The 27,169-nt window shown below is 36.6% G+C and overlaps 2 protein-coding genes across 2 annotated transcripts; both read right to left on the bottom strand.

The window, feature by feature from the left end:
- Positions 1–7,984: 7,984 nt before the first annotated feature.
- Positions 7,985–9,396, bottom strand: LOC144565656 (uncharacterized protein At5g39865-like). Its single transcript, XM_078315473.1, has 2 exons — positions 8,815–9,396; positions 7,985–8,317 (listed from the first exon to the last, which is right to left on the bottom strand). Exons 1-2 carry the CDS (start codon positions 9,162–9,164, stop codon positions 8,029–8,031), a joined length of 639 nt encoding a protein of 212 aa, XP_078171599.1. The 5' UTR covers positions 9,165–9,396; the 3' UTR covers positions 7,985–8,028.
- Positions 9,397–11,244: 1,848 nt separating this feature from the next.
- Positions 11,245–27,116, bottom strand: CHR5 (chromatin remodeling 5). Its single transcript, XM_078315469.1, has 31 exons — positions 26,687–27,116; positions 25,615–26,144; positions 25,331–25,395; positions 24,504–24,914; positions 23,713–23,940; positions 23,322–23,405; positions 23,058–23,117; positions 22,861–22,961; positions 22,401–22,452; positions 22,049–22,112; positions 21,546–21,639; positions 21,353–21,440; positions 21,125–21,259; positions 20,705–20,896; positions 20,556–20,623; positions 20,321–20,414; positions 20,108–20,232; positions 19,965–20,028; positions 19,532–19,744; positions 18,978–19,220; positions 18,219–18,329; positions 18,045–18,134; positions 17,382–17,564; positions 17,002–17,082; positions 16,170–16,412; positions 15,552–15,704; positions 15,002–15,179; positions 14,216–14,397; positions 12,695–13,060; positions 12,497–12,587; positions 11,245–12,080 (listed from the first exon to the last, which is right to left on the bottom strand). The coding sequence occupies exons 2-31, from the start codon at positions 26,120–26,122 to the stop codon at positions 11,596–11,598; spliced, it is 5,052 nt and encodes a 1,683-aa protein (XP_078171595.1). The 5' UTR covers positions 26,123–26,144; positions 26,687–27,116; the 3' UTR covers positions 11,245–11,595.
- Between the last annotated feature and the right edge of the window lie 53 nt (positions 27,117–27,169).

Genomic DNA, 27,169 nt, shown 5'->3' with positions numbered 1-27,169 from the left:
TCAAGATCAAAATGTGCCACTAATGCCATGATGATTCTGAAGGAATCTTTCATAGACACAGGTGAGAAAGTTTTCGTAAAGTCAATGCCTTCTTTCTGTGTAAATCCCTTAGCAACAAGCCGTGCTTTATATCTTTCCACATTACCTTCTGAATCCCTCTTGGTCTTAAATATCCATTTGCAACCAACAAGCTTCACACCTTCAGGTAATGGGACGATGTCCTAGACTTTGTTGTCATACATTGACTTCATTTCCTCATTCATGGCCTCGATTCATTTCTGAGAATTGACACTTTCCAAAGCCTGACGTAGACTGAGAGGGTCATCCTCCATCATGCCAATGTCGAATTCATGTTCTTGAAGAAATGCAACATAATCCTTAGATATTGCACTTCTTCTTTCTCTGGTGGACCGCCTTAAAGGCACTATTTCTTGAAGTTCTTGAGGTGGTATAGGTTCCTCTTCAACATCAACATTGTCTTGAACCGGATTCTCTTCTATTTCTAGATGTTCATTTACTGCAGGTTCATTCACAGTACGATCCTGAACCAATGAGTCTCCAGATATTCTTATTACAATTGGTACCATTGTTGGCGCCTCTTGTATAGGAGAATCTTGTTTCTCTTCAAAGACAATTTGATTTGTATTTCCCCCTTGAACCATAACATCCTCAAAGAACTTAACTGTATTTGTCTCGAAAATTGTTCTGTTAGTGGGATCATAAAACTTATACCCCCGGGACCTTTCCGCATATCCGACAAAATAACAGCTAACTGTCCTTTCGTCCAGCTTTTTCTCTTGTGGCCTATAAGGCCGAGCTTCAGCAGGACAACCCCAGATTCTTAAGTGTTGGAGACTAGGCTTTCGCCCGGTCCACATTTCATATGGAGTTTTGTTCGCTGCCTTAGTCGGTACCCGATTCAGAATATATGCTGCTGCCTTAAGTGCTTCTCCCCAGAGGTTCAATGGAAGTGAAGTATGAGAAATCATACTTCTCACCATCTCCATTAATGTTCGATTGCGCCTTTCAGCCACTCCATTCATTGCGGGCGAACCTGGCATTGTATACTGTGGCACAATCCCATTTTTCTCTAGAAATTTAGCAAAAGGCCCTGGACGTTGTTCTCTTGAACCGTTATACCGACCATAGTATTCACCACCACGATCCGATCTGACGCTTTTAATCCTTTTGTTGAGTTGTAACTCAACTTCAGCCTTGAAGGATTTAAACGTGTCCAAAGCTTGAGCCTTTTCTTTAATTAAAAATATATAACCATATCTAGAATAATCATCAATGAAACTGATAAAATATACATGCCCATTCCTAGTAGCTGTAGGGAATGGCCCACATATGTCCGTGTGTATCAGTTCAAGGACGTCATTCATACGATTGGTTGTATATTTACTCATGCTTGTTTGTTTGCCCTTCGCACATTCAATGCACGGACCCAGATCCGACATGTCTAAGGGTCTCAGAATATCACTTTGAATAAGACGTGTAATTCTCTGTTGAGAAATATGACCTAAACGCTTATGCCAAAGTGCAGCTGAATCCTGATGTGTTAATTTCTGTCTAACGTTTCGAGTTTCATTGTTCAGGGTTTCATTATATGAAGCAACAGTATCCAAAGCATAAAGATTATCCAAAACAGATAGAAAACCAGAAGCAACCAAATTGGAGTTTTGATACAAACCAAACTTTCTATCTCCAAATGAACAAGTAAAACCTAATTTGTCCAATGCAGAAATAGAAATTAAGTTTCGCCTAAAAGACAGTACAACAAAAGTATCAAACAGATCCAAATAAAATCCAGTTTTCAAAAGTAATCTAAAATGCCCTATAGCTTCAACTTCTGCCTTGTTTCCATCACCCACATAGATGTATCTTTCACCATCATTTGGCTTCCGGTAACTTCGGCAACCCTGCATAGACACAGAAATGTGAGTAGTTGCACCTGAATCTATCCACCATGTGTCTATGGAAACTGAAACTGCATTAACTTCTGTACAAACAAAAGAAAAATTAGTACCCTTTTTAACACGCCATGCGTGATAATTGGCACAATCTTTCTTTACATGCCCTTCAGATCCACAGAAGAAACAACCCTTTTTCTTTTCCTTATTCGGCTCCGATCCGGTAACCGGCTTCTTGTCCTTATTGGGCTTCTTCTGCGAACTTGTAGTTGCAGCATCTGAATTTGCCTTACGTTTCCTTTTCCCTTTCTCCTTAGAGGTAGAAGCAATGTTTGCGCTTTCGCTCCTGTCCAACTTCAACCTCTCTTCCTCCTGAACACAGTGCGAGATGAGTTCATTAACTGTCCATGAGTCCTTCTGACAGTTATAACTCACCTTGTACTGTCCAAATGAGACAGGAAGAGAGTTAAGGGCCAAATAAACTAGCATATCATCCGATATATCTAGCTTATGTCCCTTCAGTTTTGAAGTGGTATGCATCATTTCAAGAATGTGCTCCCTGACATTGCTTTTACCATTGTATTTCATTGTGCAGAGTTTGTTTAAAAGAATGCCTATTTCAGCCTTCTCATTCCGAACAAACCTCTGCTCAATTTCCTTAAGATAGTCTTTAGCAAGAGTGGAATCAGAAACTGGTCCCCTAAAACTTTCAGGAATGGTCTTTTGCATGACCCAGAGACACAAGCGATTTGACCTCATCCACCGTGCATATGCAGTTTGTTCCTTTTCAGAACTAGTCGCAACAGGCACGGTAGGTTTGGCCTCCTGCAACGCTATATCCAGGTCAAGGCACCCAAGGATAATCTCAAGATTATCTTTCCAATCCTTGTAATTAGAACCCGTCAGCATCGGAATGCTATTGATGCCGGCTGTAAGATCAGTAATTTTTGCTGAAAATTTTCACAAAGAACGAATCAAATAACCGAATAGTAATAAAAAATCAAAATAAGGCATATTCCATCAACTAAGTATCCTCGAACAATAAGTGCTCTTTGGAGTCAGTTATTATTCTAAGATAAATAGGTGTAGTAATCGAATATAACAGTCTATTTGATGTCAATTAGTCAACCTTCCTTTGGGCCGATTCACTAATTACATCTAAAACTTAATAACTATTACCTATTCATTACCACAAGAATACACATACAACACTTAATTATTGTCTTTCCTTTGGGCCAGTCCAATAACCAAGCATCATATGTATATTTACTGTGTATAAATTGGCAAATGATTAATGCCAGTATGAGAGCTTACTTTGGCAAGATGATACCTTTATTAATCATTTTCCAAAATATATCTTAATCTGAAGCCTTCATGATGATTTAATATTATCCGAAGAAAATTTATCAAAGTTTGGCTTAACCGAAGTAGGCTTAAATAATCATTTGGGTATCATTTGGCCTAATCGTATGATGTCTGTTGACTGTATCTGATGGCTTAACCGAATTATCAATTTTATTGCACATTCTGTTTTGGTTGAAAATTATTGCAGCGGAATACCAAAACAATGGTTTAACCGAATGATCCAAACTTTGATAAAAATATAAAAATAATGGATTGCACCATTATTAAATCATTTCACCATAAAATACTTGATAATAAAACTTGACCATAATTGATTAATAAAAGAAAACTATACAGAAGCGTTAGATGAATCAATTTTGGTCAAAGGAATTAATTTTGGTTACCAATCAATCTTGGTAATACGAATAAAACAAAAAATCGGCAAAACAGAGTTACGCCATCAGAAAACCAGAATAGCGCAGTTTTGCAGAAAACCAAAATTTCCGAAAATTCCAAATAAAATTTATTTCTGAAATCTTATGCGGAAATTAACCGGTTCAACTAGAGTAGGCTCTGATACTACTTGTTGGATTTAATTTTATGCAGAATCGTATTACATATATAAACCCTAGATATGCCACGATCCTCTAGTGAACCATAATCTGAAATTTAAAGTTACCTTAATCGGTAGCCATGGTCTTCCAGAGATGCACAATCACCGTTGATCACCGGAAGCCTTTAGATTTACTAGCAATCCCTCTCAAGTCCGATGGAGAGATCGAGAGAGGCGGCAGTAGCAACGTTCCGTTCTTCACAAGGAGAGATACCCAATACCCGATTCAAGTTCTGAACTTAAACTCCTCTTCTTAATCACTCTATATTAATCTCTTTTCAGTTTTCTTTAGAGAGAGAGAGTAGAGAGAGAAAGGCAGAGTCTCCTTCAATAGGCGCCATAAAATTATTAAACAGGATATAGGCGCCTTTAGCCTTTATTTAATTAATTAATTAATTAATTAAATCTTATTGGATCCTTAGTGGGTCTGAATTCAGAACTTGCCTTATTGAGTATTTTCTTATTTACGGAACATTGCCATATTTGATTGTGTTCCCCAGGGACCAATAGCATAAATGTATTATTACCAAACTTTATATAATTTAGACCATCACTAAATCATAAAGTTATTAATACGCATTCTACACATTAAAGGCCCCATTTCTCATGACACATATTGAACCCGATAAATAATACTTAATTTGATCACTTCATAACGGGTCTAATTTTGACAGTCTATTATTCAATATATATTTATATTACATATAAGCCCACATATGTTGTAATTAATTGAAATTAATTCCAACAATATCTTCTCCCTTTGCAGGCTATAGATGATACTTCAAATTTTTCATATGAGTCAAACATGAAACTGTTCCCAACAATGACGAAGGAGACATTATGTTTAGATGACTTACTTTGCCTAGTGTCGAGACTTTGTGCATGTTTCCTTCTGCATTTCTGATCTGAAGTATTATTTCTCAAAACAGCTTCCAGTACAGTGCTCTTATGTAGCTCTCTAACCTGTTTTAATAAATTGGAAAAATATTATATGTCTGCCAAGACATACTGGTACCATTTCCTGCTGGTATCAGTATGCATTACCACTGCTCCACTATTCTGGTAAGGGTCAACTGCCTTGAGATTCACGCAGTGGATTTATATTACAAGCAATCTAAGCCATTCAATTGGCCTCGAGATTCACGCGGTAGATTTATATTATTAACTGTCCCATTAATCTAAACCGAACACACAAATTTCGATGCTGATCGAATGGCTTGGACCCGGCACCAGACCAAATTGCCCATCAAAACCCCTTGCACATGGCAATGTGAATGATAAAATACATGAGACCTATAGGCTTTACCATCAGTTATCTATACCACTGTACCGGTAATTTAACATTGGTATGATAAAATACATGAGACCTATAGGCTTTACTATCAGTTATATATACCTCTGTACCTAAACATTGAAGAATGTGTGTGGGTGCATTGCAATTTTTATTGCCATGCAAATACCAAAATAGTATCAGCAGGTTACTGTAATGTGCCATACTACCTAAAGTACAATTTTGGAAATTTGAAAGTCAAAACAATCTAATAGATTGAGTACATTTCTTCAGATGAAATTAGAATAGTCTTATAAAGATTGTGCATATGCAACACGTTTACAAGCAACTAAAGATGTAACTAAACGTATGCATGCTCGGCTACAAATGCATGCTCTTTTTTTTCATTTTTCTTTTGAGACCATTGTAACTAAACATAATGAATATAATAGATTTATATTTTATTAATTATAGTATTAACTAAAGTGTGCAATACATGCTCGCTACCAATAATGAATTGTTTAAGACGAATAAATGCGAGGTTTTGGACCTAGTCTTTCAGGCATGTTATAACATTTCCGCGTAGAAGCACAATGCACTGGATAATTTATTTATTTTTATTCTCAAGATCAAATTAATCAATATTTGAAAATGTAGTATTAATATTTTTATTGAACTTTTGACCCAATACTTTTTGTTGTCAATAGTTTGTTAGCTTAAGAAAATAATAAAAGAAAAATAATGGACTCTGGAACCCAAAAAGCTAATGCATGCAAATTAATTATTGTCATACGGAAAAAATATAAGATTTTTAAGTATGTCCATTTTGTAAATAAAATATGTACATAAAAATTCCAAAAAAATAAAATAACGGACGCTGGAACCGATAAAATTAATGCATGCAAATTAATTATTGTGTTACGAGAAAAAGATAAGGTTTTTAAGTATGTCCATTTTGTACATAAAATATTCACATAAAAAATCCCAAGGAAAAAAAAAAGGAATACTGCAAGATTAGATTTGAATTATTTTATTACTCTACGTACCCCCTAGAAGCTTCTTCAATTACATAGACATCAAGATATTTGTAAACACAAACTATTTGATTGATTTCGATGCATTATTTTCCATGCTTTATGTCCATCAAAATAAACCCGAGAGATATCACAAGCTTTTAAAAGCGAGCAGTTAAATAATATCCAGCGATTGTGCTTTTTTGAAAAATTTATTTTGATTGTTGAGTGAGGCAATGGTACTTTGCAATGTGCGGATCGTTTAGTGCATTGGATTCATATTTTATTTTTTTAAGTCTAAATAATCGATCTGAACCACTTAATACTATTATCATATGAAAAAATATTTGGAGACCAAATTTTATATTTTTTGAAATTGTTTTACTATTTTTTTTGTGAGAAAAACACTACTTTCATATGGTTCAGAATTTTTAGATCAAGTGATTTTCTAATTGTCTAAAAGAAAAAGAAAAAGTTTTCAAAAAATATAAAATTTGATCTCTAAAAATATATTTATATGATAATAATGTTGAGCAGTTCAAATTAACTATTTAGATTTTAAAAATAAAGATATGAATTCAATGCACAATCCACAAATTGCAAATTACCATAGCCTCACTCTTGATTGTTCTATTAGTTTTCAAAAAGTAAAGGTAAAACAGGCACAAAAGACATTCGAAAGCACCGCAACAAAGATACACAAAAAGTATATTAAGATACAACCAATTGTTATTCTTTATTTGTGGGCTAACTTTGCGTAACAAAAGCGTCCACTTGATAAGAGATATAATAAAATGATTACGGTACTTCAATTCGAAGTCATGATAACTTGACAAAACCGATAATTGTTGAATGATTCTTTCAGAAAAATAATTGTAGACATACTTTATTCCAAGCAATTAAAATACATCATCTAATTAAAACACTAGCAGCAGTATCAAGATACAGCAAATAGAAACAGAATCAAATTTCCCCTTGTTTGACCAAAGTAGAATTAAAATATAATTCGACAAATCAACAAAACGAAGATACGATCATACGAAACTATTATTCAACAGCTACATTTAGTTGTCAGTAAAAAACAAACTCCAAAACTTTCAAGTTATCTTGGCCACGTTCAGAGACTTAAACTGCTAGTTTCAGAACTTCTTTGACATAGATGCATAATTGCATATGCCAATTCTCAAATCGTGTTAACCATTTACACACAAACCAATTAGAACAATGGGCATCAAACTTACTTTTGGGCCCGATGCGCTTTTAAGATTAGTTCGCGCCCGCTCTAAGTTTCATGCGCTCGAATTTTAAAGCGAATCGGACAGCTCTGGTACCCATCGAACCCAAAAGTACGACCGATGTCCATCGGAGCTCATAAAAAATAAGAAGACCTACAAGAAAATACGGAAAGATGACAAAAGCTGGATGACAAAAGCTGGAAAAATATGAGAAAAGGAACCCTAAAAGACAATTGAATCCAAATGCCAAAATTCAAATATGAGAAAAGGAACCCTAAAAGACAATTGAATCCAAATGCCAAAATCCAAATGCAAGATTGCAACGTATCATCTAATACATTAGTCGTAGCATTTCAGTACAAATCCAACTAAAGTTTGACAAAACCTGTCTTTTAATCATCACAGTAACACACTTATGTACAAATTAAGAAAAAAAGAACCACCATGTTCTTATCCTCCAAACAACAGCCATAAATTGGTAGTTACCATACATTTCTAAAAATAATCAACCAAGCACAAATAAAAATTGCATCTTGGTTCCAACAGGAAATTAAAAAAAAAAATCAAAATTAATTTTACAATTCTTCTCTATACTCTTTTCTTTTTTACTTTTTTTTTGGTAAATTTAACAAATAGGACTCTAAGATAAGCAACAACCAGGGCATCGTACAAGACCGTTCTCATTACAGCTCTCACATCGACGCCATCGACCCTCCAATTCTTCCTCGCAAAAGATTTTCCGGCTTCCACTGCAGACCCTGCAAGGCACGAAGCGGTCCCCACCACAACTGCTACAGACATAGGCCGGGTCTTGACCAGCTGCACCTTCTAGAACCTTCTGGAGCTCTCCAGTTTCATGCAAGTGTTTCACCTCGTCAGCACCACCTATCAGTTTGCCATCCACAAATAGTTGAGGTAGGGAGACGGGCCTGTGATGAGATGAATTGAATAAGTTTCAAGTTAGAAACAGTTTATTAGACCTTTTCAAACTAATAAGATAATAAAATTGCACAGTGAAAGTTCTTAATGAGATATATTTGAAGCACTTCAAATTGCCAAAGATCAAAACTAATTTCAAACTGAGTATTCTATTGATGATCAACTCCAGAGAAGCAAATTAAAGCATAAACACCAAGCTTCAGCTTACTTGAAGCATAAATGTCACTCAGACATCAATTTTTCGTGAGAGTAAGAAAGCTCCTAGAATGAGAACTTGAATTCTACCAGCAATTCTAATATCTTATATTTCTGATCTCATTATACAGTGTCACTTCCTGATTAAATGAACCTTTGTAAAGAATTGCCCTTATTTTTTAAATTCGATCATTTGAGGCTAATTCCATCAAAAAGCAGAAATTTTATTCCAATTCAATTCATGAAAAAGGAAATCGATGAAATATTACACAAAAGAAAAGAATCATCTTACCGGCCGTACGATCTAAGGAGGTTCTGAAGCTCAGTTCGGAAGGAAGAATCCATGGAGAGGTCCTTTTCATCGACCGCTACGCGAAAACCACGCAAAATCGCTCTGACAGCGCGACAATCCTCAAAAGTACGTCTAATTCCTCGTAGAGAGGTGAAGTACAGCACGACGGGCTGAGGCTTGCGCTGACGTGGCGGTTCGTCGGCCAGAAGCCGCCGCCAGGTGGGCTTTCCAGCGGTGGCGCTCGTGGAGCGGTGATGATACGTCAGCGATCGCGCCATGTGAGGCTGGTGATTGTTGTAATTGTGATGGTGGTGGTAGTATTGCGGTTTCTTCCCGCTGCTCGATTCCATGGAAATTAGCTACAAGTTAGCTGATCAAAGATGTTTAATTGAAAAATAAAATTGATCGGATATGGTATGAAACTATGAATTGCGTAGCTTGATTGGGAGGTAAGGAGAGATGGAGGAGGAAGGAACCGAAAGGGGAAGAAACGAGTAAAAAAAAAAGAAGCTCGGGGTACACCGTACACGGGATATGAATTTGGTTAAACCGTGAGAGACGAAACGAGAAGAAAGAGAAAAAGTTGTGGTGCTTTTAGTGCTGTTATATTTTTGGAAAACCACAATTCATGTACCTTAGGTAACTCAAATTTTGAATTTGGATCTCGACCGTTGGATCTGCTATGGCACGAACATTAAAGGGGTTCACACAGTCCGTATCCAAACTCAAAATTTGAGTTACCACAGAGACTTTAGAGAGTCGGTTTTAATTTCGCTCTCAGCACGCCAAGGGGACCGATGACGCATGTTTGGCGTCGCACCAGTGCAATGACACGAATTCTCGCTTACAAAGCATAGCGATTAATGCCTCCGATCCACGCTGCGTTGCACGAATCTTAATGCGAACTATTCACGGATCACGGTGACTCAGGACATCATTGGGCCTGAGGTAGGCTCAAGCTTGTACGGGTTCGGTATTTGGATTTTGGGCCTAGGAGGAGGTATTATTGCAGATTTTGGGCCTAGAGAGTAAAATTTGAATTTTCAATTACAACAACATGAATTTGAGGCAGACCTAAAGAGTCCTTGATGTGCCTGTCTATGGTTTAATTAATATTGGGGATTGACTGGTTTGATCCCATGACCATAGATTGGAAATAGAGAAGCATGACGATGAAGTATAAGGGTGATCCTTTAATCTTACAGTAGAGGAGGTTACAGCTCCTAGAGAGAGAAAATAAAAGGAAGTTAAGTGATAATAGCCCATCTATTCAACCTTGAAGGATAGGTAAAACAAGAAGATGAGGTCAGTAATTCTCTTTTACAGCAAATTTTAAGTACCAAGAACTGTTTGAGGAACCTACCGAGCTACCTTCACAGGCTACCTTTACAAGATTACGCAAAAACCTGTGAATTTAAGGCCCTATAGATCTTCCTATTTTCAGAGGTTAGAAATTGAGAAAATTGTCAATGAATTACTCAAAAATTATCTTATTCAACTCTACAAGCCTATGCATAGCAGCTCAATGGACAATGGTGATGCATGGATTGAAGGATTGTTAAAACAAATCAAGGATGACAAGTTGACAACTCAAATACTGAAGATCATAGCATCTCAACCACAATTTATCAAAGCACCAAGGAATCATCAGATATAAAGGTCGAACTATAAAGCTTGGGAGGCGGTTGCCCCCCTGGATTTTGAATTTTTATGGTTATTTGCCGGTTTCGACCGACTTTGCTCCTCACTGGAATTCTTTTTGCACCCCTCTAGAATTTTAATTTGTATTTTGGATTAAATTTAGAGCTAAAATTAAAATAATTAAATTATGATTGATAATTATAATTATAAGTTAGAGAATCACAAGTAAGAGCATTGAAAATTATAAGTTAAAGTATTATTTTTTATCTAGTATTCAATTAGTTAATGAGTTTGAATCCAATTAGCTATTTAAATCCAATTCACTAGTTTTTTACCTCCCTGACAAAAATCCCAATGTCCCCGATCTCTCGCGCTGCACACAATTTCCACTTGCTGCCTCCTCTGGCTACTGGACACTTTTTACCAGCACGTTCCTTCAGATACAGTCGTTCAAGGCGTCCGTTTCCCGGATGCTGTTTTTCAGCATATCCATGCTACTTTCTGAGATCTAAATTTTGTTTTAAATGTTGCAAAAAAAAAAAAAAAAAAAAAAAAATCGGACGTTCGTCACCTGCTAGGAGATACAAATAACATGGCCTCACTAGGGTTGTAATTAATGCCCAACCATTATCAATTGTCATTTTTATTTACCAAAACAAATTACACCATGGTTACTTTTACCCAGCTTGGTTTCTGCACAATTCTTCGCAATCACCACATATATTCTTGACCACCAAAACCTCAGACATTATGAAAACAGAACTAGTACAAGATGTAAATGAGAAACTATTTTCTGAAGAACTGTTTATATATTGAATATAAAAAAGTAGTTACATGTAATGAACAATGTTGTTGATTTTAATGAGTACAAGTAGTGCCTAAAACCAGAAAATGGCTCTTCCACTTTGTATAGATATTACTGAGCTAACTTGACAAAACTTGCAATTATTTCTTCTGTCTCCAACATAATTCAGACGAAGCTATTCAGTGTCTGCACCATCATTTAACCACCATCCAACATGACAGTGCACCAGATCATATGCCAGTACATGATCTTTCAAAGGAACAGGTACGCTTGAACTAAATTCAGATCAGTAAGAACCTCGGTTCCCTTCAGCAATTAAAAATGCAGATTGCTCTCTATAACAGGGGGCCCTGTACTGGATTAAATCGGCCTTGATGCATTCTCTTGGGCCTTTCATTGCCGAGCCTCGGTCGCTCTGCAGATGGGGCCCACCCCAGTATACCAGCCGAGTTGCTAGGCTCTGGTATTCTACTCCCATTATTCATAGCAACTGACGGGTAAACCAAATTCAACGGTGGTTGCAGCGCATTTGAATCCATTAATGAGTCCGATCTTCTTCGCCTCTTCCAGGCCTCTGACACACCAGCATTTTGGTTTTGATTCCTCTGGAAAGCACCATCTGTCATTGCCGCTGAATTCTGGTTGAACTGACGTTTCCTCCTATTAAAAGTCTGGAACTGAGTTCCATCGCCGTTATAATGGGATGGGCCAGCCCCTCCTTCAGCTTGATCCTCCTTGACCTTGGAATAGATGTCATGCAGCCTTTCTCCAGTTAAGTTAGAGTATAACGAGACATAGTTCCACAATCTCGTTGTCATCCCTAAGGTGTATTAATAAAATAAATCAAGAGATTTCCAAACAAAAGTCCATCAAACAGAGACTTTGATTTTGTCGTGCCAGTCTGGTCTTGTCCCAGTAAAGGAGTACAAACAAACATGTTGAGGAGAATTTCCTGGTTGATTAGAGCATTTGTACAATAATTTTTCTATTTAATGCTTGGTTTTTCATCAGATTGAACAGAGGCTAAAAACCCTTGACATAAACCTGGATCTCAGGATGCCAATGAGAGTAAATATACTGAACGGTTCATTGAACCCTCAAAAAGTTGATTTCAAGCCATTGTAACCCCCTCACCAAGGGACTAACTTCTGTTATAAGCAATCAATATTTTTAACAGTACAAGAAGAAACAGTAAATATATTGTTCAGCAAATGGAAATAATTGTGTTGAACTCACTGTTTTGCTTGTAGGATGCCCCGTGTTGCTGCACAACACTATCAATCTTTGTCCCAATAAGCTGTATGTACTTTCTAATCCTAGAAAGAACCTAGATGTACCAAAATGAACAAAGACAGACCAATGTAAGACATTAAACCACATTAATTACCAAATGAATACACGCAAGTCCAGGAAAAAAAAATTAATAGACCAAACCTTTTCCTTGGGGAGATCTACACTAGTAGTCTGTAACCTCTCGAGGCGCTTCAGTGTTTCTTCTTCGTCCGCCATTACATCAGCACACCATTCCCTCCATTTATCCTCTTTATTCTGGCGATACCTGACCTCAGGTTCAGAATCCGATATCTCACCTTCCTCTTTCACCTCTGGCTCTTCTGACTCATGTTTATTGTTCTCGTTATTGTTTAACCTAGAACTCCTCCTAGACGATTCAGGTTTTAAGCTCTCCTTGAGTCGCCCATTTGAAACCCTTGATGAATTCATGGTTTCAGCCTTAGCCCCTTTGCGAGAACCACCCTTTGCTTTATCCTTACTATTGTTATTGGTAGTTTTTGCAAATTCCTGAAAAAGTTTGCTTCATGACTAAAAGTTGAATACTCCATTTATAAAGGAAAGAGAAATTCAGTGTAATAAGAGCTAATAAACAGAAGACACAACACCAAAGGGAAAAAAAACACTAGCACACACTTTGAAAATAAAGTTGTAATTAATGAGGAAGAGCTATAATCTCCATGCATAGTAGATATAACAAAATTAACTAGTACAGAAAGAGGCAATATTCGTAAACAGAACTGAGAATGCAAAAGAAAGGCAAAAAGGAGTAAGTATATTACTATTTTATATTAGAGGAGGGTTAAAATGCACCCTCCCTTTTGTGCTCCTAACGTGCACCCTCTCCTCATATCTTCATTTTCAAAGTTCAAATAGTCGATTCGAAACATCCAACGTGTTCTTGATATTAAAATGTGCTTGGAGACCAAATTTTACATTTTTTGGAATTTTTTTACTATTTTTTCAGAATTTTTGAAAATCATCACTTTGCTGAATTTTTTATTATTGTTTAGTTTAATCAAAAATTCTGAAAAAATAGTAAAAAATTTCCAAAAAATGTAAAATTTGGTCTCCAAACACATTTTAATATCAAGAACACGTTGGAAGGTTCAAATCGACTATTTGAACTTTGAAAATGAAGATATGAGGGGAGGGTGCACATTAGGAGCACAAAAGTGAGGGTGCATTTTAACCTTGTTATAACAAAAGGGAGGGTGCATTTTAATTATTACTATTACTGCAACTATTGTAATTTTAATATGGTGTCATTTCAATCCTTGTTATAACATACTATATTATCTGTGTTCTCTGTTATTGATAAAAAATGGAAAATAACAAAAAATCATTGATATCCATACCCTCTTATTATTAACATTAACATTTATATTTAAATTATTGCTACTGTGATTATTATTATTATTTGTTATTCTAAGATTTTTTTATTGTCTCCTCCAGGTGCCAACATTGCTCAAAATCATCCACTTACAATTAGAATTTGATTTTACTTAACAATTACTATCCGGTTTTAAAAAAAAAAAAAAATTTACTTAACAATAATTACTTATTTTAAGGTTGTGACACATAGTAGTTAGCTAGCATTTTCATAATTCTACAATAAGAGAATCTTCTCTACACGAATTGAGATGAAAAAAAAGAACAAAATACCTTCAGGAGGAGAGCACTGGCACGGTTATCTAAGTTAGGAGCGCGAGGCAAAAATGTCTCACGGTCTCCTAGTGTTGCTGGAGCAATTTTCTTCGTCAACTTGAGCCGGGAATCCAGCCTTATCTTCTCCCAATTTCCATATCCATGATAATGTATGCCCAAGAGCAACCTAGCATCATCAACTACAATTGTTTTTTCAATAATAAGTACTAGAACAGCAAAGTACCAGAATGGGAATTGACAATAATTTCTTCAGCACTTCAATTAAATTCAAAATCCCACTCTAAGGGTGCTATTTAGGCCAGTCAGGTCCGGGAAGCCATAATCAGACTTAGACCAGCCAAGTACACTTTCCCTAAAGTGAAACCTCTGAATTTCTGAGTTGCTATTAAATTGGCAATAACAAATTTCGAACTATAGTGAAATAAGGGTTTAATCCATTTTTACTTGCAAAATCAAGTAGTTTGGACATTGTTAATATACTTCTGATGAAAAACACTGGGGTAGGTAGTTTGGACATTGTTAATATACTTCTGATGAAAAACACTGGGGTAGGAGAAGTAGCAGCTCTATCAAAGAATTCCAGTCTTAATACCCTCCTAGATAAATATTGATATGGCTTAATGGAATGGTCAAAACTATACTGTATAGACAAAATAGTGTTTTGAATATTGAGAATATACATTTTTCAATTTCATCTGCAAGTACCAGAAAAATAATTGGTAATGCAGAACAATACTAAAAAAATCAAGGGTGATTCAAAAAGGAAGTGGTGACAGCACTTACTTGAGGTCCACCCACAACTTTTTGACCATTGGGGAGTTTTGTGTTGTATCATCAACCTGAACTGGGTGACTGGATCTTTATACCGAGCAACACGCTTTGCCAAAAGCTGAAGCTCCTCCAATCGGACTAGCATTTCGTAGGCTTTGACAGGGACACCAAAGAAATCCAACAAAGTTCCCTGCATAACAAAAATATCAAGGAGATTTGTAAGAACAAGCAATCAAAACACTTGAAAGAAAGCTGATAATGGATTGAGACAGACTTGAGGCCAGCAAGATAATTAGATAGTTCCGTCCTACAAGAAATCTCAACCTGGACACCTCCCTTGAGTACCAATTAGTCTCTTGAGTCAACTAATAGATCAAAACAATGAGGCACATTAACAGACATCATACAGCAGCAGCATAGGTAATAGGGTCAAGTTCAAACCTGTTGAACTAAACCCGACTTGCTAGCACATCAAATCAGTCAAAACTAGGTGGGGTTGGGTCAACATTGTTTCCTACACAAAGGCATTAAAATGTCAACTAGAATTGAGAAATATGCATACCTTTACATCTGTATTTTCTTTGGTTGCTTCTTGGCAACCATCAATAAGCAAGTCCAATAGTTCAATCTGAGCCTCTGGAGGGGCAGTTTCGACTACACCCCCAGCTTCAGCCACAATTAAGTCTATTTGACTTGGATTGCCAAATTTCTTGACCTGCATGCATACTACAAATAAGAACTCTGAAAAATTAAAGAAAAATAAGAAACAAATAAAACAAAGAAGCATGGGGCCAGCAGACAGGCCACGGTTATAAACATGATTAGTTGAACTTTTCTGTAAAATGATAAAGAAAGCTACTGACAGATAAATGAAAAAAGATACATGATTTTAAGCTGGTTAAAATAGTACAGTACAACATTTTGAAATGGGCAGCCTGGAAAATTCTGAAGTGAGTCTGATATTCTAGAATACTCATGGTTTAAAATGGGCAGTCCGGGAAATCCAAACCACTGAACACACTGCTAGAATTTAAGGGGGTGCGGCAGTTTCTTTATTCACAATCAACAGCCCAGAGGATGCACACGAATGAATGACTCTAGTGGATGTGAAGTTACAAAAGCAACAACCGATAGAATAAAGCAATTACACATTTCAAAAAAAAAAGTTAAGAGGCATTACTGCGCGAACAAAGTGGGATGCATCTTTCTTTGTCAGGTTGCCAAAAGACCAATCCCTCACGTGTGCAGAAGCTCCCTCAATAAAAGGCGCAGATGAAAACGAAGCATCAGCAACCCTGGCAGATCGCCTCTTTGGCTTCTCTCTAAATTCGCTATTCTTACTCTTCCTGCCAGTGGGTTTTTCAGGTGGGTCATTTTCAACATAACTTCGGTTGTTTCTTGCAGCTCGAGGCGCCAAAATTTCCTGAAGCATCAATGCGAAAAGCAGTCAGAAAGGGTACTTACCTTGAATGACACCTTAGATAGAACCATTCTTAACTTCAGTTGAGAGTTGGAGGACAAAGCAAAACGGTTTGGAAAAACAGTGGTAGAGGACCTGGCAGTAAAACACTTTTGTGATCCTTCATTTTAGGTATAGGATCCAGCAAATACAATTACAGTACATAATAAAAGATCAAATATTTCAAGTCATAGTTTCAGCACAATTTTTTTTCTTTTTTTCTTTTCCCTGTCTTGAATTTCAGCACAAGCTTAAGAAATGGGATCCAACATAATTCATTTGCGTCTTTTCTTAATTAACACTTTAGGCTTCAGCACAATTTCAGTACATACATTTTTCTTAATTTCAGTACATAGTAACTCAGACCAAATATATGCCTCGTTTAGCAATTTAAAGAGCTGTACTTCATCCTAAAACAAGACAATAGTAGTTATATGTAGAAGCCAGTAATATGAGGTCCTGGATATGGCAGTACCAGTATGGCACAGCTCCCAGGTATCTATAAGTACTCTCATTTGACAACAATTTACAATTATTTTGGCTTAATTCTTACATCAGCATGCTCAACAGGTCCTGGTTGTATCAACCTACTCCAGAATGTGGCATCATCTTCAGCACTGCAAAAGTTGGCAACCTAAAACCAAACAAAAAGAATCTGACACTTTATTCTTATCTGTTACAAAGTAAGATTATCCCATTTGACAAAAAAAAAGTTTACTAAGATTATCCATTGAGGGAATTATCCTGCAGTGAAGAAACTTTATTCATGTCTGTTACTTAAGAGTTCCTCAATTAACATACAATAAAGCTTCACATTAGAGATGTTTGTGTGGAAATTAGAAAGACATTTGGTCCTGATCAGGTGGTACCTGTGATTCTCAAAAAAAAGTGTTATATAAAATTTGCATAGTGAAGGTTGAAAACACTACTTGCCTTGAAAGCACTTAGCAGTTCACTTCCAGCCTCCCCTTCAGCACTTTTTGTTTCAATCTTTTCAGCCCTCTCAAGAATTTCATCAATATCCATGCTTTCCAGTTGTTTCTTACTGTCCTCATCATTCTTCTCCTCCTTAAACAACTCCTCAGCTCCAAACCTCAAAATTGCAGAAAGTTCATTCTGCATTCAGAAAGTCAGCAAGAAATCTAAAAGCTTACAAAGATGGTTGTTAAGCTTATCAGCTCAGGTATTCAACCAAGTTAATTCATGATGTAATGATTGCAAATGCAAAACAAACTGATTAAAATAAGTTGACCAAGCATGACTGTTGAATCTATTGAGTAATCTTGTTGATTTAAGTTCATTTACTTCACCCGCGATGAGACAATTTTCTCCTGAACTGCTTATCCAATCGCCAGACAATATAAACCATAGGATGATAGGTTTTGCTTGTCAAAATGGTACCAGATGCTCATGTCAAGCAGGCAATTATTTTAACAAAGGACTAAGCCATTCGTGCTCTAGTATAACCTGAACCAGTTCATATCTAACAACTTAGCTAGCTTGATCTTCACAATGGCTTTGGATCTCTTTTAGCAAATGTTTGCAAGTATAAATTGATGAGGATGTAAACGAAAGAAACACTGGAGCTCAACTTGCCTTATCAAACATCGAGTTGCCTTTTTTATTCTCCTTCTTCTCAAGCCTACCCTCAGCATTAAGCTTCTGAATTACTAGGTGATCAAGAACCTTCAACCGGAAAAAAAAAAAAAAGGACTTTAAAAAAAAAATTCTGCTAATAAAGTTGTTGTAATGCATAAAGGGAAGCCTTGCCATTTTCTGCTTAGCACGCTCCAAGATATCTTCTTCAACGCTCTTGCTAGTCACAAAACGATAGATGTTTACAGTATCTTGCTGACCAATCCTATGTGCCCTACTCATTGCCTATGAGACATTAAAGAGATTACAAAAAGCTCAAATACTTAATTCTTGCAATTTGTATGGGTTGGAATGGAAGGCTCAAGGGTAGATCAGGTGCTCTTCTTTTAGATATTAACCATGACATTAAGCACCAATGAGGTGGCTACCTAACAAAACTAATTTAGTTGATTAAAAAGAGAATACACAGATGGTCCCAACAAAAGACTCTTGATTTAACTTCAGAGAAGATCAGGTGCTCTTCTTTTAGATATTAACCATGAGCACCGATGAGGTGGCTACCTAACAAAACTAATTTAGTTGATTAAAAAGAGAATACACAGATGGTCCCAACAAAAGACTCTTGATTTAACTTCAGAGAAACAAAGCATTTTCAATGCATACTGATAGGCCAAGAACAATGACATCAAAGCAAAACATAAAGAGACAGCACAATTGTTTGGTATATGCTTACTGCTTATTCGCCCTAAAATCTGAACTACCAATATCATACAAGCATAAATATTTCAGTTTCTCAGGCCATGACTAGATCACCTGAGCAGGCTGGTAGATGATATCACAGAGTTAAAAGCAAATATTACCACGGTAGCAACTGCCAAGCTTGGCTATCAATTAAAAACTAAGGAGACACAGAACAAATGCAGAAATCAACACCTGTAAGTCATTCTGGGGATTCCAGTCAGAGTCGAAAATAATGACAGTATCTGCAGTTGCGAGATTGATGCCAAGTCCACCAGCGCGCGTGGAGAGGAGGAAGCAAAAGTCTTCACTACCTGGTGCATTGAAGTGCTCCATGGCCTGGTGCCGAAGATCGGCCCTAGTACTACCATCCAGCCTCTGGAACTGGAAACCCCTTAGGGATAAGTACTCTGCTAATATGTCCAGCATCCTAACCATCTGTTGTACCAAGAAATAATTGCAGTTAAACAACAATAAACAGAAGATAAAAATATTTACAGTGTAGTTGGATGACCGAGAACTATCAAATTCCAAACTGGCACCAAAAATATATTATAATTCCCCCCAAAAAAAGAGATTTCTCACTCTAATTGTTGTGAAAAACCTCATGATAATTATGTCAACAAATGCCACAAAATAACCAAACATCGTCATATGACAATTTACTTATAAAAGCATTGGCATAACTAACCTCGTATAACCAACCCCACCAAAAATGCATAAGCTATGCAGATACCAAAGAAACCAACCTGAGAAAATACAAGTACACGATGCTTCGTTTCGCGCAATCGAACGAGCAGTTTATCAAGTAAAACAAGTTTCCCACTGCTAAGAACCATACGCTCAATCTTGTTACTATCGCTGGTACTTATGTCTCCGCCATAACCATGGTCAGCGCTCTCAAACAAGAAAGGATGGTTGCAGCATTTTTTTAACTCGACAACAACATTCAAGAGTGACACCTACATAATGGAAGAGTTGAGAAATTATCATATCTACATTAAAGTTACCTCTCACAGTTTAAAAGGTCCTCCATTTTTTGGTTCGACTTGGGTTTATTTGGGATGCTAATTAAATTATCATATCCACACCATGTTACAGCATTCAACGAATTGATAAAAAATCAGCAACAGTATCACTAGTAACAATCAAGTAGATACATAAAATTGCCAAATTGTTCACCTGATTGCCACGAACACCCTTGTTCAGGTTCTGGAAATTACGCTCCAAAATCCATTTGTAATACCTTGTACACAACAAATAAATATCAAAAAACGAAAGAAAAATACAATAATTGCATATATAATTGAGAAAATGATAGGTACTGTTTCTGTAGAGGAGACATTTCAACTCTGAGAATGCGTTCAATTTTTGGAGGCAAAGATTTCTCTACATCCTTTATGACTCTTCTAAGGATGTGAGGCCTCAATTCTCTGTGCAGATTTGCAAGCTAAAAGGAAAAACAAGGGAGTCAAAGAGCTTTGCCCAAGTTCAAGAGAAATGAAACATTGAATAGCTATTAGTAGACAGCCTAATACCTCAATTTCATCAAAAGAGCTCAGGTTCTTGTATCTCTCAACAAATTCCTCTTTACTTCGAAATTTGTTATGATCAAGGAAATGGAGAAGAGCCCTACCGAAAATCAGACAAGAGAAGGAAACAGAATAAGATGAGAAAAATAAACCATTAGGGTTGATAATATAAAATGAGGGTAGAAGCAGAAAACAGTATTGCTAAATACTAGCACAAAGAGGAACATGAAGAGGTATGTACCATAACTCTTCAACACTATTCTGCAATGGCGTGCCAGTTATAAGCAGCTTGTTTTTTGTGCTGAATTCCTGCAACACCAACTAACAACATTAAAACCTCAAACATTCATCTAAAATTTAAATAAAATCATAGTATGTGATGAGCATCACCATAAGATTTATGTAGAGTGATGCTTCACAATTCTTGAGTCTGTGGGCTTCATCAACCATAAGATAGTTCCACCGTATCTTTGACAAAACAGCTTTATCCTTCAGTATGACCTCATATGTAGTTATTAATGTATCAAACTTTGTCTGTCGACCACTCTTCTTGGTTGTATAAAACTCATATTGCTGGCACATCTGCAAGACCCAAAAATTATTAGTCAAATAGAATGGAGTAACCAGATTTATAGGTAAATTATCTTAAAGCTAAACAAAAACAAGTCAAAAGTAGAAAAAAAAAAAAAGGATTTAGAATTAAACTTCAAATATAAGGGTCTTGGAGCAAACAATGTTTCTAGTTAAGCAAAGAACACGTTCTGCACTTGCCAATTTGAGTAGATAAAGGTATGAACAATATGTACATACCTCTCTGCTAGCACGATTTCCAACATAAACTACCACATTCATTTCAGGTAGCCACTTCCTGAACTCCTTGGCCCAATTTGTAAGTGTGGACAATGGCACCACAACAAGAAATGGTCCTTGAATTTCTTGGGAATTCTGCAAGAACCAAGATGGAGAATGTTAAAAAGGAAGTGCAGAGTGAAAAGTGAACGAAGATATTATAATATTCACATAACAATAGGAATTTACCTGAAGGAACCCCACCATTGAAACTGACTGAACAGTCTTTCCTAGACCCATTTCATCAGCTAGTATCACATTAGTGTCATTTCTCCAGCTGTATCAGAAAGCACAAAATTCAACAACACAGGAACAAAAAGCTAAATATAGCAACAGCATATAATTAGCGAAAACAAATTAAAGAAAAAAAAACTCAAGTTACCTGTTAACAAGAAAGTTCAATCCCTCAAGCTGATAATCACGGAGTTGTCCTCCTTTAAGCCATCCAGGTTGTTCATCAAGCTTTCGCAAACTAGCTGAGAAGCAAACACATGATCTTATTACCAAATCAGAACAAATAAAAACTCAGTATGGAAAGCAAACACAGCAGATGTAATTGCTGATCTTATGTGACATTGATAAATTCCCTTTGGAATGAATTCACAGAACTTATTGGCATTTTTTTTCTATTAAATAAGATTCGCTCCGGCATTCATTTCTTTTTATATGCCTTTTGCGGGAATTGAACCTGCATTCCTCTGCAGAGAGGCAAGGCCCATCACCATCTGTGTTAGACCTAGGGTTCTGGATTTATTGGGTTCTAATACTTTGATAAGCTCTGTACTCCACTAACCTTTTGTCGGCGGACTAAATTGACTACAAAGATTAAGTCAACAAACAGCAGATGAAATTAGGAAAATCAAGGAAGAACACCAAAAAAATTACCTTTGATCTTCTTTCTCTGCGAATCAACTGTCTTTCCTTGCACGGCCAAGGCATCCTCACGCATCTTATATTTTTGAAAGGAAATGGAACATATATCAGTCCAGGAATTTGCAGCAAATTCATTTGATCTACTAAAAAAATCAACAGTTTTCTTTTTTAGAAAATCATATCGTAAATTTCTATTTCACACCATCCCAAAGAGAAGTAGGGAAAAACCATCTCAAGTGACCAATAAATAACCATCAACTACCAATATCAAACATATGACAAAATAATTAAATCTCAAGACAAGCATGGCCAACTGGGGCCTCAAAAATTTATATACTTATGAGCTGAGCTCATCTTCATGTACCTTGTGCTCATCAATTGCATCTTGAGCAAAAGCAATATCAGTATCCTTTTCCCTGAAACAAAAGATACGAAAAACTCAGCTAGTAATCCCAGCTATTTGAAAGCCAAATTTGAAAAATTATTAGACTGGTCAACTCCAAGTAAATGTATAAAGAGTATATATGCCAACTAGTGAACAAACGTAAATAATATAAGGTTTCATTTTGTGCCTGTGTTGAAAGAAATGGCCAACAGTTAGCTCATCAATGGAGAACAAATGAGATAAATCATGCATTAACTCATGCTATATCCTATATTCAAAAATCTGGATAATGCAAGCCGGACTGAAATTTAACTTTTGAAAGCACTGCTCTATTATATTATTTCAAAAAAAGTCTAATAAAGGCTTAATAATATTTTTGTATAATAATTACTGTTGTACTTTCCTATATGATTCTGACGAACAATTTAGAAGACTTTACCAGGTTGACTCTGCATAAGGAAGCCCTTGCCACTTAACTAAATACTCCGCAACCATTTCATCCCCAGCTCTACTGATTCTATCTGCAAATATTCTTTCCACCTGAATATTGTTTGGTCATTAAAATGGAGAAACCAGTAAAATAACAGGAAAAAGGTGCAGCTCATGAAACCATGAAATAAAGGGAAAAACAATAACCTGGCTATATTTGTTGAGAAGATCTAACTCCATTTCCTTGCCTACATCATGAACCTCAGCCTAGAAGGCCAAAAAAAGGGTACACAATGTCAATTTCAGACAACATGTAACAAAAACTTAGTTAAAGCCCTTCAATTTTTCCAATAAATTGGCAACAAATCAATAAAAGCTCTTAATTATTTAAATGAAATGGCAACATATCGATAAAAGCTCTTTAGAACAAGTACTTCACACAACAAGTGAAACTAACACAATGGTTATTACCTCCTCACGTGACAAGGTCCTTTTGTACCTTCTTTCTTCACCAACTCTCTTCATGTAGTTCAAAACTTTCTTGAATCCGCTAAGCTGTCATTTTAAATTAGTTTTCAAAAAATGAATAGGAACGAACAACAGTACTTTGCAAGCTCTAGGTAAAAATTTGATTGCAGTACCTACATCATGTTTCAGTCAGCTCATGTCATATACCATAAACAATAACATGCCTGTTCGAGTACCACTAACCAAATATTTCATGAACTGTTCTGATTCAGTTAATTTTATACATGAGGACGGACTTGGTCTTGAGCCTTAAGACCAGGAGAATAAAACCAAGCAGCTCTAGGTACTGCTCTTAAGGAGTAATGGTACTTTTGAGTACAGAAAATGGACTTACAGTTTGAAGTTCAGCATATGATTTCCATTGACAGTGAAGGTAGGACTGGCCTTTTAATTTAATGTAGAATTCAACTTCCTCCCAGTCAAGGTCAGAGTCAGCAAAAGTGCTCAGAACAGTAGGCTGAGTTGGTCGGTTGTTCCGGATAGCCTCCTCAGCAGTGCCTCTTGGCTGATGCCATAGAACCCTTTCAATAGTTTCTCCATCATCCTCTTCAGGTTCCTCTTTCTGAACATTATGGAACATTTATGAACAAAGGAACATAAACTTTTACATTATATTATAATGTATTGCATTTTGTATTATATTATATGGTGATAAATTGTATCATACATTATTATATTGAAATTTGTTTTAATCCATTTTGGTTTTGTTTTGTTCATCTTTTCTTTTCTTTGAAGGGATGGGTTCTAATTCCAAACCATTGTTGATATTCTACAACTACATGACAGCTAAAATAGAGTAAACCAACACTAACAGAGCTTGACTTAGTCTAGTGCTGAACCGCTCTAATATGAATCAGGACTGGTGTTGTTACTGGTAAACCCGCTATGCCAAAAAAAAGTAGAAGGTTGTCATAAATCTTCGTTATTTGGGGTTTCGAATGTTAAAGGGCATCCATAAACATTCTAATTTATTAGATGTCACTTCCAATACAAAATATGCAAATTTTTCCAGTCAAATCCATTACCTAGCCTACCGCCATCAATGTACTCGTAAACAGGTAATACAGTTCTTAGTCATCATTTATATGAAACAAAATTAATCATTTCTAGGTGAACAGGGGGGACCTTTTGAGCCTTTTTTAACTTCTCTTCACTACTGTCGTCACTTTCTTCACTTTCTACGTATGAGATCTTCTTTGAAGCTCGAGCTGCTCTACTAGACATTCTTGGAACATCACTCGAAACAACTGGTCGGCTCACAGTTTTCTTGGGGAAGTGGAGGGGTTTCTTCAAGCTGTGACCACGATCATGATCACTCTGATCATCCGAGTATTCCTCATCTGATATATACATCCCCCGCCTTTTCTGATTACGCACAGGCTGTTTTTTCTCCCTTTTCTTTGTAGACTTGGAAAGCTTGCGCCGCTTGGTCGCAATAAAATCATCTTCATCATCTGAAATATCAATTTCTTCATCTTCTTCTCCTTCTTCTCCTTCTTCGTCATTAATGAAATCATCATCACTCGAGAGTTTATCCTATGGAAAATGCATAATCCCATGAGCATAGGAAAAGTAAAAATAAAACTGCATTAAATGCTGAATGCTAATTTGTGAGCACCAGAAGGATTCCAAGAGACAAATTAATAGGCTCTAAAAATTAAGTAGAATATTTAATATTGTAAAGGGAAGCAGAAAAAATGTTGAGCTGTTGAATTATGTTCCATTGTGAGCTGATAACTAAGATCATGTTGGAACCACACCAATTTCAAACAACTAAAACATGATTTTTTTAAATAAAAAATTCTGAGAATTCAAATATGCCCAAAATAGCCATGTGATGTTGAATCCACACGTAATGATCAATTCCTCGAATATATATATGCCGTTGACAATTCAGAAACTTCAAAGCGTACAAAAAAGTCCAGGGCATGAAATGAGTAGAAAAAAACAACCTTAGTTGCACCTTTGGCTGTCTCAGTAGAATCTGGCTCAAAGTCAGCATCATCTGGATCATCCTCTGAAAATAAAAAGTTGAGCTGTGTATTAATTGAGTGGATAAATCGACAATGTTACTGCAATGCTCGAGGATAACTATCCAGGATATCAGTTAAATCAATTAAAACCATCAAAAAACCCAGGCAGTTACGGCTAACTTTGGATACATGTCGGGTCAGTACATACAGCCACTGTAACTGTACTGAAAAGATTCACTATCTTTTAGTATCTATAAATGTACCATCTACTTCATCCTCATAATCATCGTCATCTTCATACTCGCTATACTTCTTAGATGGCCTAGACCTCTTTGAGGGATTTTGTCGAGACGCTGACTTAGGCGGCAGCCTTGAGCCAGAGGTACTAGGTGCGTTCGGTCCAGCACGGTACAAGTCACTCAGCTCTTCGCCATCCTGTTCATAGTAGTCGTCGGAGAGCATATCATCAGCTGGCAGAGCCGAATGGCCTGTACCTCCATCCATATCTTCTTCCCTTGAACTGACCATGGGCGAAGATTCCTTCCAGAAGGTGGAACCCCAATTGTCAGAGGGCCCTGCTTTACTCGAGGGGTCAAGAACAGCATTCTCTCCATTGCCATCATTCAAGTACGTATTGTCAGCTTTCTCATTTAGGTTCCATTCTCTAGAATTGGCATCTAAATCAGTGTCCACTAGAGGTTCTTCATCTGCCTTCTCATTTAAGTTGTAATCAGAATCCATCCTACTACCTGAGTTCTTGTAGAACGCCATTCCACATCAATATGAGGACCCCCTGATCAAATTGTAAATAAAGGGAATATCAGTTCAAGCTTGATTGTGCAGTTAATCACTGAAGAACAGAGCTCAGTTAAGCTATCCATCACTGAAGAACAGAGCATGAAGTAAAATCTATGACAGGCCAAAAAGCAATTAAACATAGCCTGAGATCAAAAAAAAAAAAGAGAGAGGAAGAAAAGGTGCCATATCAAAGAACACAAGGAAAATTTGAGTGTGTAATTTGCTGTTGATAAGCTTGATAAGATCAATTACAATTAACATAAGGCGTTTATCAAAAGTCAAAACCAAATTCAGTCCATAGGACCTTAAAAAAATTAGTTTGTTATCAAGCTGTTCAAATGGCCGGATCAAGCTGAAATACCATGGATCTATGAAAGAAGATGCGAATGGACACAACGACAGGCAACGAGAATCAGAATCCACACCCTAGAATTATAAACGACTAGTGAAGACAAAATCACGCAAGTAGAACAAAAGAATGGCACAGTCTTTTGCTAAGAAATGATCAAGTAGCTGTTTATTGGCAGAGAAACCCACCTAAAAGCACCGATTAGAAGGAGATTCAGCCGTTGGATTTATACAAAACAAGATTTTTGTATGGTGCGAAAAACTCGAACTAGACAAAGATACGGTTGTAGTTTGGAGGGAGATACGTTGATTTGAATTATGTGTGTGTGTTTTCCCCTTTTTTCCGTGATAGTTTGGGGATTTTGAGGAAAGGTAAACCAACAGGTGCAGATGCACTGATCGAAAACGGTTAGGTGATTCGATTCGCCGAATCGGCGAGGTGGAGGCGATTAGGAGGTGGATGTCGGCGCTTTGGATTAGCGGGTCGACGGCCAAAGAGAGATAGGAGAGGAGGTTATCGAAAACAAGCCGAAAGAAAATAAAAGGTTGATTAGAGGCGAAGGGTTTTTTTTTTTTTTTTGCCCTTTCTAAAGATACGCACTTGGGTTCTAATAGGAAGGGTTTGTTTTCAGTACGGGCAGCCTATTTTTTCTCGGACGCAACCAATGGTGT

Source organism: Carex rostrata, chromosome 14 (assembly GCF_964058835.1).
Source record: "Carex rostrata chromosome 14, lpCarRost1.2, whole genome shotgun sequence".
NCBI classification, from domain to species: Eukaryota; Viridiplantae; Streptophyta; class Magnoliopsida; order Poales; family Cyperaceae; genus Carex; species Carex rostrata.
Note: the sequence above shows the minus strand (reverse complement) of the source record. Positions and strands in the feature narration are given on the sequence as shown.

Bases quoted from the DNA above. Each gene is read 5' to 3' on its own strand.
- LOC144565656 (XM_078315473.1), bottom strand. From the start codon at position 9,164: ATGGAATCGAGCAGCGGGAAGAAACCGCAATACTACCACCACCATCAC. The intron at 8,318-8,814 runs GTAAGATGATTC...ATCTCATCACAG, and splicing joins CTCCTTAGATCGTACGGCCG to GCCCGTCTCCCTACCTCAAC.
- CHR5 (XM_078315469.1), bottom strand. From the start codon at position 26,122: ATGGCGTTCTACAAGAACTCAGGTAGTAGGATGGATTCTGATTACAAC. The intron at 24,915-25,330 runs GTTGTTTTTTTC...CATTTTCCATAG, and splicing joins CAGCCAAAGGTGCAACTAAG to GATAAACTCTCGAGTGATGA. The intron at 18,330-18,977 runs GTGTTGATTTCT...AATGTCTCATAG, and splicing joins ATCCCCAGAATGACTTACAG to GCAATGAGTAGGGCACATAG.